Genomic DNA, 17,501 nt, shown 5'->3' with positions numbered 1-17,501 from the left:
TGCTGAATTCAGATATGTAACACTAAAATTTTAAATACCATCAATGTTACTGTGGCATATGGCAATAAACATTTTCATTGTAGCACCATATTGTATAGAAGCATCTTGTGTAAATGCGCATTACATTCGCCAGCAAATAAATTTTTCAGCTTCCAGGTTTAAACAATTGAGGTGCGCATTAGATTTGAAGGCGCAATGGATTCGAGTAAATATGGTATAAATAAATACACCAACTCACGGTTGACTTTAAATAATGCATAAAATGCAAAAACTGTTATATTAAATAAAAAGAAAAAATAATCCCAAAAGTCCCAGAGATCCTAACTTCTGAAAATTTTACATCCTAGATGAGTCTTTGTCCAACAACTAAATATGACTCCAGTAAAGTGCTATCTATCTATCTATCTATCTATCTATCTATATTTCTGCTCTGATTTGTTTATATATTATCTTACAGATTGTCTACACAATGAGAAATCCCAAAGATATTTTTGTATCCAGCTACCATTTTTCCAAGATAATGAATTTCTACAAAGATCCTACAAGTTTCCAGGATGACTTAGAAAACTTTTTACAAGGAAATGGTCAGTTTTTACAATAAATGGGCATTTTACCAAGCAATACATTCATTTTTATTCTTTTAATTTCATCTTTATTAATTAATTTGTTATAAAGGGTACAGAAAAAAAAAGAAATAGGGTAAATGTACAAACATAAAAATACATGTATATTATATGAATACATGATATGAAATCTGTTCCTCAATATGTAACAATATGGAGCATTGTTTCTATGATATACTAAATGCTCCAGCAAGACAAGACAATGCTCCAGCAAGACAATATAGAATCATAGAATCTTTACCATAGAAACAGCCTATATAAACCTTTTATACATATATGTCTTATATATCTATCCTCTTAACTTTGTAGGAGTTATTCATATGTGAAGAAAAAGTATACATAAGAAAATAAAAAATAAAACAGAAAAAAAATTATAATAATAATAATAAATACATTAGACTAAACTTAACCCATGATTATTAATTTTAAAGATATTGATTTACTTCAGTGCGTAACACAATATGTCACTCTTGGTGAGAGACACCTATGTCTTACTTTGGGAAGAGATCGACCACTGATTTTCCCCCATGAATATCGGGAAAAAAAAAAAGTGGAGGAAATCCCATCTACCCCTTGTCCCTCTAACCAATATCGTATCCAATGGAATAGCCTCAAATATTTTCTTTTCTTGCCCTGGGTCGACCAATGAAGGTCTTCCATTTCCCTCATAACTTCAACTCTTTCCACCCATCGTTTCACTGAAGTTGTTTGATTCTGTCACCAATATACAGGAATAAATGTGTTGGCTTCGTTAAGGATTAGCCCTGATAGTATTTGTTTATCTTAATTTTTTCTTCTGTTTTTAAATTTATTTTATTTTGAAGTTCAGACAACTGTTTTTTTTATTAATAGGTTGTAGTTTATTTACATTTGAAAGATTATAAAAAGATATATAAAGGTCTGACAATTCCTTGCCTTTCTTTTTTTTTAGTTTTTTTTTTAGAAAAACGATTTGTGAAATCTTACCTATTTTACTTAATTACTCAATTTCAGAGAAATATCCCTCTTTTATCCTAAACAATGTTAATTAATAAATTCCACCAATTATGAGGAGAGAGGAAAGAGTGAATGGAACAAAGAAGGGAGAGGAAAAAAAAACCCTCTCTCCACGTATCCCTCCTTTTCGCCTCTTAAAAATTATCTTGAAGTGTTGTAAGTGTTTTCCCCTTTCTGTATGGAGTTTGCTGCAGAGATTGTTGTTCAGGAGTTTCTACTCTATGTGTGTTTAGGGGAGTGAACCAGGGTAAGTTAGAAAAGGTGTCTCGCTGCACTGGTTAGCCGGTCCCCTAGTTGGACCTCATCGATGGAACCTGTCTGAACTCTATTTTCTAGGATATCCGGCAGGGAAAGATTGTCAAAATCTTCTGAGGTGGGAGCACAGATAATGGCTAAGTCCTCTGTCCACTCGTGGTAGAGCTACAGCATGTTAACATGTAACAGGCATCTGACACCTTCCCCGGAGCATGGGCCAATAACGAAGGTAGTGTCACACTTCTGTTCCACTATCTGATATGGGCCCTCCCAGGCTGCCTGTAGCCTGTCATGTTGGACAGGTTTTAGAACTAGAACCTTCTGTTCGATTTGAAAGCTGCAGTTCCTGGCTCCCCGATCTTCCCTGGTGCACTGGCGCTCCTGGGCTACCTGGAGGTTCTCACGCACTAACTTTCTAAGTTCCTCCAGTCAGTCCTGGAATTCCAGTACATAAGGAATGATGTGGGTCCCCTCGTGATCTACTTTTCCCTCCCAGTGTTCTCTCACCAGGTCTAGAGGTCCTCTTCCTCTCTGCCCAAATAATAACTTGAACAATTGCAATTGACATAAGCGTTCGAAATCCTGCAGGAATTTGTTTCCTCCAATTCTGCGAACGTCTTAAATGCGTTGTACAGGATTTTTGGCTTAGGTTCAGGAGCTGCCGAAACGACTGGGGATATGTTCAAGGTTCATCGTTCGGTGACTTGCAGTTGGTTCTCCCAATTGCCTGTAGATTCTTGTGGTACCTCCCGATAAGTGAACAGGAGGTGCGGCAGGATTTTTGTCTTAGGTTCAGGAGCTGCCGAAACGACTGGGGATACGTTCAAGGCTCATCGTTCGGTGAGTTACAGTTGGTTCTCCCAATTGCCTGTAGATTCCTGTGATGCCTCCTGATAAGTGAACAGGAGGTGCGGCAGGAATCTTTCCCAATCTTTGCAAGTCGCTGCAAATGTACGAAGCATCTGCTCTAACGTGCCGTTTAAGCGCTCGCACAGGCCATTAGTCTGGGGGTGGTAGGGAGAACTCTGGATGGGTTTAATGCCGCCTAACTTCCATAGTTGATGGGTCATTTTGGCAGTAAACTGGGTGCCCTGATCCAAGACAATCTCCTGTGGAAAACCCATTTGGGAGAAGACTGCGTCTTTCTCCTCTTTTCCCTACTTTCTGGCAGACATTGCAAGATTGACAGTATTGTCTCAAGTCCTTGGAGATGCCTGGTCAGAAAAAAACTCTGAGTGAGCCGTTGTTTATTACGTCTCACCCCTAAATGCCCAGCTAGGGGAATGTCATGGGCTATTTTCAAGAGTTCTTGATGATATTTTCTTGGTACTACTAGCTGTTTAGTAGTAGTTGGGGCGGTCCCTGAACCCATTCTCGCAGCTATCCTGTATAACAGCCCCCTTTTCCATATAAACTGTTCACCCTCTAATCCTGCCTGACTAGTTGCTACCTTGTCCCTATATTTCTGTAGGGATGGATCAGTGGCTACCTCTTTCTCAAATTTGGCTGGGGTGTCCCAGGGAAGGGGTGCTGGGTCAAGGGGAAGGAACCGTGGAACTACCTGAGCCTCAGAGTTCAAGTGGTCCTGGGCGGTGCTGGGTATAGTTCCTCGCTGTTGACTTGGGGTATAAACGTGGAGGTTAACTGCCCCAAATCATTGCAGAGTAGCAGGCTCCCCCTGCCACCCGGACTGCTATGGCTCCTCCGGTGTTTTCGGTCTCTGTGATTAATTGGCTTTGGACCAGGGTTAGTGTGGCACCTTTGTCTCACAGACCTTGTATGGTTCTCCCGTTCAGTTTTACTGATTGTCTATGGTGACTCCGGTTGTCCGCAGCAGCTCACACTGGGTCTGCCTCATTTAGGAAACCCCGGGCCTCTTCATGGTTGTGTTGAGTATATGAGGGGGCTACCTGATAACAGTTGGCAGCTGCCCTGGGTGCTGGTGGGGGTCCTGGCCGTACCCACTGTGACCAGTCTCTCAGCCGGGGGCAGTCCCTTCTCATGTAAACATAGTGGAAACAATGATGGCATGCATATTGGTTCGGTTTGGGGGTCGTTGTTATGCTACTGGGGTCAATTGGCTCAGTGGTTGTGGTGTTAAAATAGGAACATACGATTGGGTAGTGTGTATTGGAGGTTGGTAGCTGGGACACTGTAGTCTCCGGGCGTGTGGTCTCTCACCCATTATTGTACCTCGGAGGAGAGTCCATTGTAAAATTGTTCAAGCAGGACAACTTGTAACATCTCCTCCAGGGTATTTGCCTGTTGCGCCTGCGACCAGTTAAGGGCGGCACTAGTTAAACGGCAGGCCAATTCGATATGCAAATCTTTTTCGTGCTTTCAGAATTCGCTGAATTTTCTGCGATATGCTTCCGGTGAGATCGCATATCAGGCCGGCAACACTTGTTTAACCCGGGCATTGTTGCGGTAATCTGTGTCTGGAATGGCCCTGTATGCATCTGCGGCTTTCCCCATCAGTTTCCCTGCTAGAAAAGGGACTCAATCTATGGGGGCTATGTCATGCAATTGACATAAGCGTTCGAAATCCTGCAGGAATTTGTCTATGTTTCCTCCAATTCTGCGAACATCTTAAATGCGTTGGACGGGATTTTTGGCTTAGGTTCAGGAGCTGCCGAAACGACTGGGGATACGTTCAAGGCTCATCGTTCGGTGAGTTGCAGTTGGTTCTCCCAATTGCCTTTCGCCAAAATATGCATCTGTACCTAGGATAGCGTTCGGGCCATAATTTTCTCTCGAGGCATTGACTCCATAGAAAGACAGGCAAATCCGCATCTCCCTTTGCAATTCTGTCTCACCGGCCACCGGCGTAGCAGTGCTGCTGCTGGTTCTATCACCCTCCATTAGTGCTGCAATTAAGGCTGCCTTGCAACAGTTGCTGGCAACTTGTCCTCTGGCTTCCAGCAACTCCTTGAGGGTTATGTCCTTCAACACGACGCAATTAATCCACCTGTTCGGCTTGTTTTGTGGCTGGTGCATGCTGGTTCCTTTCGGCTGGGAGGTATCATCCCACCGCTGCCACCAGATGTAGCAGACCCCGGGTAAGCTGACTGATTTCCTCTGCTAATTTCTCATTTCAGTCAGACTGCAACTGTTGTATGATAAAGCTTGCATTCACACAGTAACTAGACGAGACAAAATTACAAAAATTACAAGTGTTTTCTCCCAGGAGCCTCTGTGCCTGAGAGATAATTGAGTCAGAAAACTATAACTCAATTATCTCTTACAGAAAAACATACAAAATATTATACAATCCCCCAAAAATACCCCCAATATGAACAGTAACCCCACAAAAGTTATATTCCTGGATAGCCCTGGTCTTGGTCAAATAGCGCTCATATCCGTTCGGTAGAATAGGTTCGCCACCGGGACCCAAGGAGGGGAGCGACACGGGCACCGGGTGCAGGTAAGTTTGTGACATTAAGAAACTGATAATGTACAGGATAGATTACTCTTTAAGTAGTCCTTAAAATCTAGAGAGTTATTAGCGTGGGGACCCAAATTATATAGGTCACTGTAATAGTCGCTAAATGTTTAAGCAATATTCTCAGTCTTGATCGAATGTGTGCCATCTGATTTCACTATATAAGCCCTTTGGTACTTAGCCCTCAGCTAAATATTTCCCACTCGTATTACTCTTAGTACATGCCACGAGTTAGTTGTACTGCCCTATGAGCCGCATATTTCATAGCTGCATTCGTAAGGCCGTAAGGCGTTGAAATGTTTCCTAATCAGGATTTGATTTATGTGCAGTCTCTTTCAAATGAAATGCTGTTGATAATGATTGGATCTTAACAAAGCGTCTTTTTTTTATTTGAGAGCCCTATTTAATGAAGATACCTTGAATCACTCCTTTATGAGCAGGGCTGGACAGGCACCCTGGGATACCAGGATATTTCCCGGTGGGCCATGGCACTTTGGGCAGCACAGTGCAGCAGCCTCTCCTCCCCCACCCAGTACACACACACACTCACACTCACTCACATTGGGGGACTAAGAATCAAAGGCCCCTATCAGCTCTAGGTTGGCATTTTACTTTGTCCACACACGAGCAGCAAGAGCTGGAATGTGAACTTTTAATGCTGCTCGCGAGTGGAACATGAAGAGGAGGCAGTCGGCAGGAGCCTGGAGAAAGTGTAGGCCTGGTGCTTGTCTGACAGCCTGCACACACAGGAAGCATGTGACCTGGTAATCAGTGGTGAGGAAAAAAAATGCAGAGCTCCATTGAGTATGAGTGTGAGATGATGCCTGAAGGACAGAGATGGAACAGTTATATGAAGGTATTTACAGCTGGAAGGAAAATAGGAAAGAGGAGGGGGGGAGGGGTGAGGGTAGAGTAGCCATGTGTTATATACCATTGAAAAATTTAGCAATTCAATTCTATCACCCAAAATATTAATAACTGTGTACATGAAATATTGATCAGAAACATTAAATGACAATAATACAAACAGCATGCACAGAAAATGACAGTGACAAACTACAGGTATAAATTGTAACAATTCTATAGTAACTCATGATAATATGGTAGAAATGCAAGGATAAATGAGGTGGAGTATCTTCCAAGCTTCAGTCAATACCTGAGAGTTGTTGGATTTGCTGCAGGATGTTAACTGCAGAGCTCCACTGAATATGAGTGTGAGATGTGACCTGAGGGTTGTGGGATTTGCTGCAGGATGTTAAATGCAGAGCTCCACTGAGTATGAGTGTGAGATGAGGCCTGAGGGTTGTTGGATTTGCTGCAGGATGTTAAATGCATATTGGATCACTGTGTGTTTGTCAATGTATGTTAATTATTGTGTGCCAGTGTGTTTTGTATAGGTCACAGTGTGTACGTATGTGTGTATGTCAGTGAATATGTATGCATTAGTGATTGCGTGACATTCAGCAGCATTCAGTCAATATTTCATTCCTGTTATTGGACTATTCAAGGTTATGGGGATGAAACGTTGATGTAAGATGTTGCATGTCTGATTAGAATAAAGCAGCTCTTTTGTTTATTTTGAAGTCCTGTGAGTGCGCTCCTTCTTGTTGGGTAAATAATTTTCAATATTTTGGCTTTTTCTACCTGTATATCTGTCACAACTGGCACAATTAATGTTAGGGCTGGTATAAAAAATTTCCAGGGCTGTTTTTTATTCCCAGCCCGGCCCTGCTTACGAGCTTCCCATATCCATGGATCATCCATTTCTGGGGTCCTATTTTAAGAAAAATAAAGAGATATAGTCGATTGAATATATTCTACCACTCTTGACTAATCAAGGAGCGTTTCATTCAAACGCCATTGAGTATTAGGTCTGTTTATGCCCTGTAAAGACATTGTTAAACTTATAGGGGCATGGTCCGACCAGGGTATATTCCCGATCGAAGCATCCTCTAACATATGAAGGTGTCTATGACTTATAAAGAACATATCCAATCTGAAATAGGTGCCTGCCACCTAGGAAAAGTATGTTTGGTCTCTTGCCTGCGGGTGGGCCATGCGCCAGTAATAAATCATCTGGAAAATATGGAGTGTTTTTTGGAGAAGTAGCCCTTGATATTTCTGGGAATCTTTACTCTTAGCGGTGCTGTCAATCTTATAATTAATTACCATATTCCAGTCACCTCCTTTAATTGTAACCCATTCCGCAAAGCTGTCAAGATTCTTCAGACATGTCTTAAAGGACCACTCTAGTGCCAGGAAAACATACTCGTTTTCCTGGCACTAGAGTGCCCTGAGGGTGCCCCCAACCTCAGGGTCCCCCTCCTGCCCGGCTCTGGAAAGGGGAAAAGGGGTTAAACTTACCTTTTTTCCAGCGCTGGGCGGGGAGCTCTCCTCCTCCTCTCCGCCTCCTCTCCGCCCCGTCGGCTGAATTTACAATGCTTTCCTATGGACGCTTGCGTGCTCTCACTGTGATTTTCACAGTGAGAATCACGCAAGCGCCTCTAGCGGCTGTCAATGAGACAGCCACTAGAGGATTAGGGGGAAGGCTTAACCAATTTATAAACATAGCAGTTTCTCTGAAACTGCTATGTTTATAAAAAAATGGGTTAACCCTAGCTGGACCTGGCACCCAGACCACTTCATTAAGCTGAAGTGGTCTGGGTGCCTAGAGTGGTCATTTAATAAAAGGGGCTTGCTGAGTATTAGGTGCATATATATATATTAGCTAATGTAAGAGGGGTATTGTTATTCACACATCCCTTCATAAACAAATACTTCCCTTGTTTATCTTTCCTAATGTCCATCAACCTAAAGGCTACCTGGGAAGAGAGTAAGATGGCCACTCCACAATATTTTTTTATTCACTGTAATATGCGTACATTTGCAGTTGAAAATGCGATTATGTTACAAGTTAGACTGGCATATAACATTATTGTAGTATTACAAGACATCATGGTTAATAACGGTTGCATTTGTGGTTTTCTAAGTCAACGGCGCTACCATCACCTCTACCTCGAAGGCTTGCTGCCTGGGTGTTCTTTTTGATTCCAACCTCTCCTTCACCCCTCATGTCCAATCAATCTCCAAATCCTGTCGCTTCCATCTCAAAAACATAGCGCGCATTCGCCCCTATTTAACCCCGGATTAACCCCGGATGCTCTTGTTCTCTCTCACCTTGACTACTGCAATACCCTTCTCAGTGGTCTTACGTGTTCCCAGATTTCACCGCTGCAATCTATAATGAATGTGGCGGCGAGGCTCATTTTCCTGTCTCCGCTCGCACCTCCCACACCTCCTTGCTCTGTCAGATCCTGCATTGGCTTCCAGTTAGATATAGGGCTCAATTTCAAATTCTGGTGCTTTCTTACAAGTTCTTACAAGTTGCTGCTCCAATCTACCTATCATCCCTAACACACAAGTATGTCCCGTCGAGGCCCCTACGCTCTGCCAAAGACCTACGTATATCCTCTGTCCGTACGCCCACCTCTAATGCTCGCCTCCAAGATTTCTCCAGGGCTGCACCTCTTCCCCTCTCCGTAAGACTTTCACACAGTCTCCACTCATTCAAAAAATCATTGAAAACTCACTTCTTCAAGAAAGCATATAAATTAAACTGTTAGCAGGTTTTTATACCCCATCCCCCATGACTCCTCTCCTGCAACTGTCAAAAATTACCTACTAAGCTCTCAGTGAATGCTTTTCTAACAACCTACTTCATACCCCTACTTTTACCCTTTGTGTCACTATATCCCACTCCCTCTAGATTGTAAGCTCATTGAGCAGGGCCCTCCACCTCTCTGTTCCTGTATGTCCCATTGTCTGGTTACAATTACATGTCTGTTAGTCCACCCATTGTACAGCACTACGGAAAGTGATGGCGCCATATAAGTAATAAAATAATAAATAATAATAATAACAATAACACATGGATAAAGGTGAAGTATTACGATCGCTTCAGTTGAGATTTTATGACTAGAGCAAAGTGTGTATAGCCTGAAATATGGTGCGTGGCATGCAGGTGGATCTCAAGTATACTTTGCTTCTTATGTCTTGTCTGTGTGCGATGCGCAACCTCAGTGAGCCAATTTAATTTAGGGGGGGTGGAAATAATATTAACTGCGGGGTTACAGGGCGGTAATTAGCTGTTGCATAGACGTGAAGACTGAAAGTGTAGGTACACTGGAAACAGAAATGGGTTTGTTAGCTAATGAAGACCAGGAAAAAGCTGAAATTTTAAATAACAATTTTTCTTCAGTATATATTAATGAGGATCCTATGGCAAGAGATATGCAAATGATTGCTGCAAAAACTTGCAGATAACTTGTGATTGGATAACTCGAGACAAGGTGCTACAGCTATTAAAGAAAATTAATGTACATAAAGCTCCGGGGCCTGATGGTATTCACCCACGAGTACTTAAGGAGCTAAGTGGGGAAATAAGGGTCACATCCTGCTCTGTTCTGTTCTGATGTCTGACTTGGCTTCTGGTATCCAGTACTCTTTTTACATTTCTTGTTCAGTTTTTTGGTTTTCTATTCTATGTCTGGTTTTCTTTATGCTGGGTTTCTGGGTTCATTCTTATATTCCGTCCCTGGATTTCCCAGTCTCTTGGTTTCATTTAAATGTTTGTTTTATGTTGCCACACCCGTTTGTTTTCCATCATTTCTTTTGTTTTAGCCTGGACCTGCAGCAGTGTTTCAAGTATCTGCCCTTTCTTGCAGGTAAGTGCTATTGTGGTTTAGTATTGTTCTTTTAGCGAACATTAGGCAGTGTAGGACCTGCCGAATATGGGCTACATTGGCATTGTGGCAGTCTTATGCAATGTATGATCATATAATGTAGCTACATCCCCATACTTTTCATATATAGTGCTTAGTTATGTCTCCTCTAGTTTTGCCTATTATATCTTGTCTTGTTTTATTTTGTAATACCAGTCCATGTACAGTCCTGTCCCTGTTTAGTATGTTTCCCTTTTGTAGTGTGTACATGTTCTGGGTGTAGCTTCCTATCCTTCTCCGGTTCTGGGTTCTATTAGTTCTGTCTTGTTTCCATGTTTGGTGTCTATCTCTAGTCTTGCCTTGTTTCTAGTACTGGATACATTTCAGCATTCATCTGCTCTGGCTTCTACTAAGCTGCAACAGGGTCTTGGTTTGTGGCTGCACAAACGCTGGTGCTCAACACCAGGGGGCGTGTGGTTACCCTGCACCATGCCCTGATAAATCCACTCTCACGCTGAAGACTCCCACTTATCAGGCACTCAGGGGTCCCGGTTTCCGTACCGCCACCCGTGACAATAAGTGAACCTCTGTATTTAATTTTTCAAGATTCTTTTGTTTCAGGTATTGTACAGGAGGATTGGAGGAAGGCAGATGTTGTTCCTATATTTAAAAAAGGGTTCAAAATCCTTGCCTGGAAATTATAGACCTGTGAGCTTAACTTCTGTGACTGGGAAAATATTTGAAGGGCTATTAAGGGATAATATTCAGGAATTAATTGAGAAGAACTTTGTTATTAGCAATAATCAGCATGGTTTTATGAAACATGGGACATGTCAAACTAACCTAATTGCATTATACGAAGACGTAAGTAGAAGTATAGATCAGGGTGTTGCAGTGGATGTAATCTACTTGGATTTTGCCAAGGCATTTGATACGGTTCCTCACAATAGGTTTGTCTTCGAACTAAAAGAAATTGGTCTAGATGAATATTCTTGTTGTTGGTTAGAACATTGACTCAAGGATAGAGTACAACGAGTTGTCATTAATGGTAAATTTTCAGGCTGGACAAAAGTGGTAAGTGGTGTCCCTCGAGGTTCTGTTTTGGGACCGCTTTTATTTAACATATTTATAAATGATCTTGAAATAGGCATTGAAAGTCATGTATCAGTGTTTGCAGATGACACAAACCTTTGTAAAGTAATAAAATGTGAGCAGGATATTGCTTTGCTCCAGAGGGATTTGGATACATTGGGGGACTGGGCACTAAAATGGCAGATGACATTTGACGTAGAGAAATGCAAAGTTATGAACTTCGGGGTTAAGAATGCACAAGCAATTTACACCCTAAATGGTAGTGAATTATGGATAACCACACACGAGAAGTATTTGGGAATTGTTATAGACAACAAATTAAACAGCAATATGCAATGTCAATCTGCAGTTGCTAAGGCCAGTAAGGTTTTGTCATCTATAAATAGGGGCATAAATTCTCGGGATGAAAATATAATTTTGCCTCTTTATAAATCGTTGGTAAGACCACATGGAATATGCTGTGCAATTTTGGGCACCTGACGTGGTTCGAGGGCTTATGCGATTGAGGCATTACACTAGACCACAGGTCATCAACCTGGTCCCTACCGCCCACTAGTGGGCGTTTCAGGATTCCAGGTGGGCGGTAGGGATTTCCTCATTTTGAGAGACTGGGCGGGTGCGAGCTGGCGGCACCCCTGTGACCGGGTATCGCCATCACCATTTGCGGCTCCGGCCTGCGGGGCAAACCACCATGCTGTCAGGGCCACCCGATGTTTGTGGATTGTAAGGGGGCCCGGTCCAGCACTGGGCGCTTTAACAGCGTGACCGGGCCCCCTGTGATTACATTACAGAGTTGGGAGAAAGTGACTGCACGTCACTCCTCCCAGCTAACACACAGACCGTGCGGGAGGAAGCAGAGGGAGTCAGAGTGGGAACTCTGACTCCCATCCACCTGAGCCACCACTGGACCCCAGGGAATGTCACCCTCCTGCACCTAAAAAGTAGGAAACAGGAGGGTGACTAAAATATTGTGTGTGTTTGTTTGTGTGTATGTGTCTTTGTATGTATGTCGTGTGTCTTTGTATGTCGTGTGTGTGTATGTGTCTATGTATGTATGTCGTGTGTGTGTGTCTGTCTGTATATATGTGTGTATGTATGTGTGTCTTGTCTTTGCATGTATGTGTTGTGTGTGTATGTGTGTCTTATGTATGTGTCTTTGTATGTGTGTCTTGTGTCTGTCTGTATGTGTGTATGTGTCTATGTATGTCTTATGTGTGTGTATTTGTATGTGTGTGTGTGTGTCTGTATGTATGTGTGCCTGTCTTTATGTATATGTCATGTGTGTGTGTGTGTGTGTGTGTGCGTGTGTGTGTCTGTATGTATGTGTGCCTGTCTGTTTGTATGTATGTGTCTTGTGTGTGTGTGTGTGTGTGTCTGTATGTGTGTCTGTATGTGTCTTTGTGTGTGTGTGTGTGTATGTGTGTCTTGTGTGTGTGTCTGTATGTATGTATGTATGTATGTATGTGTGTGTGCCTGTCTGTTATAGTGGGCTATAGTAAGTATGCTACCTAGCTCAGCCTTCCTACTGGGCATTGCTATAAAGAAGGTTAAAAAATAGAAAAAAGGGAAAAAAAGTGGGGAGGGGAATTGAGGAGGGAGAAGAGATGAGCTGACGCACAGATGAGAAATCATATTACGCGCAGACAGAGAAATCGTCTGAATATCACTGAAAGAGGAGACCTTTGTTTGTTCCTTACGAAAATGTAACCAGCTATCAAATATTTAATCTCGCAGCATCAACCTCACGGATCTCATTAATCACTAGTAAAGGTAATTTCAATTTACTTTATTGTTTTATCATTAAACTTTATAAAGTTAAAAACATTATAAACATGCATTAAGTAGAAATAAAAAGATAAATGTACGTACATTTATTTTTTTTAAACACCCTCCTTTCTAAAAAATATTCCACACTTGCGCGAAAACTGGTGGGCGGTAAGGAAATTTTTCCATCAAGAAAGATGCATTAGTGGGCGGTAGGTAGAAAAAAGTTGACTACCACTGCAATAGACCGTGCTGTCTCTACAATATACCAACAACTTATACCGAACGACCAGACAAACGTTGTCACCTTCAAGAGGCGGTGGGAGGAGTCCCTGAATAAGACATTCACAATGTCACAATGGGATAAGGCCTTGCTATGGCAACACAAAAGCTCCATGAGCTCCTACTAGCAAGAAGTCGGCTACAAGCTGATATCCTCCTGGTATAGAACGCCGACCGTAATACACCGAATATTCCCGGCCGTGCCACCGGCATGTTGGAGATGCCAAGAGGAAAGGGGCACGCTGATACACCTGTGGTGGGAATGTCGCGACATACTCCCATACTGGGACATGGTGAAAACAAAGGTGACCCTGGTATTAGGAGAGATCCCAGACTGGTCGGCAGAACTCACCCTATTACATATCTCTCAACTGATGATTTCAAGTTATAAAAAATCAATCCTTCGACACCTACTGAACGCAGCCAAAGCGTCTATACTGGCCTACTGGAAAAAAAACAACATCCTGATGAAGAAGGAGTGGATCCAACGGGTGGAGGAAATACAGAGCGCGGAGTCGCTCCATGCCTCCATAACGGGAAGGGAACTTAAACATGTGGAACTATGGCGCCCATGGTTTGTATACATTGCTCGACACTCACGAAGGGGGGGCGGCCTCGAAACTGAGGTGGGCACGAGGACGGACTCGTGCCCTTTTTTAGCGCGGACCACCGCATCCTACCTATCCCAGTACACCTCTTCTCCCTATCCCCTCCCACCCCAACCTTAAACCAGACACACAAAAGGAACACTATCATAGAAAACGGAGGGCACACCACCGGTGCTCACACACCATACCACTAGCAAGAGCTAAAACACACACAACTACTCAACACAACCAACAGAACATCATTTGACACAAGGCACGCATAACAGCAGAACACGAAACAGCAGATGAGGACGAAACAAAGGTCACACACAGCGGAACAACACCCCTGACTACACATAAAGCCAATCATACACCTAAAACATTTCCTAAAACGACAGTGGCTTGACCCACCCCACCAGAGCACACAGACGGATCAGCCCAGCTAGATAGAATAGGGTCACACATTAAAGGGTACACAAGCAACGTATACCCTTAATGGAAGCGAATTAGGGATAACAACACACGAAAAGGACTTGGGAATTGTTATAGACAACAAACTATGCAACAATGTGCAATGTCAATCAGCAGTGGCCAAGGCCAGTAAGGTATTGTCATGCATGAAAAAGGGCATTCATTCTCGGGACGAGAATATCATTTTGCCTCTCTATAAATCACTGGTAAGACCACATATTGAATATGCTGTGCAATTTTGGGCACCTGTTCTAAAGAGGGATATCATGGCACTAGAAAAAGTGCAGAGGCGGGCTACAAAATTAATAAAAGGAATGGAACATATCAGCTATGAAGAAAGGTTAACAAATTTAAACCTATTTAGTTTAGAAAAACGTCGCCTGAGAGGGGATATGATAACATTATACAAATATATTCGGGGCCAATACAAACCATTGTGTGGAAATCTATTCACAAACCGGACTTTACATAGGACACGAGGCCATGCGTTTAGACTGGAAGAAAGAAGATTTCGTCTAAGGCAAAGGAAAGGTTTTTTTACTGTAAGAACAATCAGGATGTGGAATTCTCTGCCTGAAGAAGTGGTTTTATCAGAGTCCATACAGATGTTCAAACAGCTACTAGATGCATACTTGCAAAGACAGAATATTCAAGGATATAATCTTTCAATGTAGGGTAATAACTGCTTGATTCAAGGATAAATCTGACTGCCATTCTGGGGTCAAGAAGGATTTTTTTGTCCTAGCTTGTTGCAAAATTGTGCTTCAAACTGGGTTTTTTTTTTTTTTTGCCTTTTGGATCAACAGCAAAAAACAAATGTGAGGAAGGCTGAACTTGATGGACGCAAGTCTCTTTTCAGCTATCTAACTATGTAACTATGTAACTATGGTGCAGCCCACCTATTTAAATAAGGTAAACTTTGAGTCCCAGTCATGGGTGAACACACGAGAATGGACAGGAAGCAAAATGCTCGATCATTTGACACAGTCTAGAGGGAGAGGCAGGCAAAAACAATGTAACTGATGGACTGATCGACTGAAAACCTAAGGCGGTGACCCAGCCCCATGACCATTATTACATCCAAGATCCTCACGACAATGCTTACCATATGAGCTTTGCATTCATGTTATTTCCATGATGGGGACCTGCGTGTCCCACACGACACACTTCTTTGTTATCTATTACCTGTTTATTTATAGGTCGCCAGTGGGGACGGGGTGGCGTGGATGAGTGCATGTTCTACCAATCTATGATATTTGCCCCCAGAGTAATTATTACAAAATGTTTGATCAATATTTTTTTTACTTCAGCTTAGGTGTAAAATCACCTCTAAAATGAGTTTCCTGTAGGAAAGTAATATCCACTCGTCTGTCTAGTTTATGAATAAACACTTTACACTTCTCAGGAGAATTAAGTCCACGGTCATTCAGGGACATACATTTAACTGTGGCCATCATGAGTATGGGAGACATGGAGCATTATAAGCACTTGAAAATTACATGGTTCATAAGTTACAATCCAACAATAGTAGGAGAAAAAAAAAAGAAAAAAGAAAAATATATAAATAATTTAGAATTCAATACAAAATAGGGATTGTCAGGGAAGCAATAACGGTTTGTCTTTTAAAATATTTAATTAAATAAGAATATAAATATAGACATAATAACTTAACAATCTATTATAATAATTTACAGGAGAGTTTATAAGATTGAAGTATATGCCTAGCAATATCAGTAAAATAGAATAACATACCATCTTGAACAAGTCAACTTCTCAGTCTTGATAAAATAGAGCAGGTTTTGCATATTAATATTAACACATATACCTTAGATTTTCAATAAGGTCATGTTAGGACCTACTTTAACTTGGCAAGAAAATAGGCCATGATTATTACATGACATAGCTTTGCCTTATTTATTTCACATGGGAACATCTCAATCAGTCTAATGTCATGCCCTAAACACTTTATCTATGTTGGGCCTAAATCGTAGGGTCTAGACATTACGTAGGTAAGGCCCTGATGGTGTCACACTAACCTAGGACAAGATGGCATCTTAATGTCTAAACACCTAATGCACTGAATTTGGGTAAGAAGTCGTTTTTTTAACCCTTTAAGACCGGAGGGCGTACTATTACACCCTATTTTAAGCGGCTCTAAACGCCACCAGGCGTAATCATACGCCCTCCGTTTTTTTCTTACTTACCCGGTTGGGGGGACTCCCAGGGAGCCCCCCGCGGCACGTCCTTCCTCCGGGGGCCCCCCGGCCATGTGAGAGTGAGGTCCTTGCGAGGACCTCACAATCACATGGCCGGGTTAGCTGGCTCAGGCATTGCCAGCAGGGGGACTGCCTGTAATGACAGTTAGTACCCCTGCTGGCTGGAAATAAAATAAAATAATGTTAAAACAGTGTAAAAAAAATAATATACTTAGATCCTATATATATATTATATATATAGGATCTAAGTATATATATACACATACACACACATACACTGTCTAGGTGTATTTTACTATTAATATATATATAATTAAATATATATATATTAATATCAAATTACACGTAGACTGATACTGATTATATATATATATATATATATATATATATATATAATTATTGTTTTATATATATTTATATATAATATAAAAAAATATGCAAATATGTTAAAAAATAAAATAAAAAAAATATTTAAAAATAAATAATTAAAAAATATATAGATGTGTGGTATTTCGTTCTAACTGTATTGTGATATTAATATATATATATATATATATATTTATATCAAAATACACGTAGAACGAAATATATATATATATATATATATCTATATGCATAAATATATACGTATATATCACTATATATATATACCTATATATAAATAAAAATATTTTTAAAAAATTATATATATATATATATATATATATATACGTATATATACACATATGTATATATATATATACATATATTAATTCTACACATATATATTTATGTAATAATTTTACATAATTAGGTATCCTAATTAATTACAATTAGCGGGACCTGCCTGACAACCCATGCCGAAAGTATAGGGAATTTAATTTGCTAGCACTAAATTTAACCCTATAACTTTCCAAGACACCATAAAACCTGTACATGGGGGGTACTGTTTTACTCGAGAGACTTCGCTGAACACAGATATTAGTGTTTCAAAACAGTAAAATGTATTACAACGATGATATCGCCAGTAAAAGTGACGTTTTCTGAATTTTTCACGCACAAACAGCACTTAC

The 17,501-nt window shown here is 41.2% G+C and overlaps 1 protein-coding gene across 1 annotated transcript in view; it reads left to right on the top strand.

Annotated features, from left to right (window-relative positions):
* LOC134577323 (sulfotransferase 2B1-like) overlaps positions 1-17,501 on the top strand; it is a 104,817-nt gene that overhangs the window by 73,983 nt on the left and 13,333 nt on the right. Inside the window, exon 4 of the mRNA XM_063436027.1 lies at positions 458-584. Coding sequence (XP_063292097.1) covers positions 458-584 — 127 coding nt within the window. The remainder of the gene's footprint in view (positions 1-457; positions 585-17,501) is intronic.

Source organism: Pelobates fuscus, chromosome 11 (assembly GCF_036172605.1).
Source record: "Pelobates fuscus isolate aPelFus1 chromosome 11, aPelFus1.pri, whole genome shotgun sequence".
In the NCBI taxonomy this organism is placed as follows: Eukaryota; Metazoa; Chordata; class Amphibia; order Anura; family Pelobatidae; genus Pelobates; species Pelobates fuscus.
The sequence above is the reverse complement of the archived record's forward strand: the minus strand, read 5'-3'. Positions and strand labels throughout refer to the sequence as shown.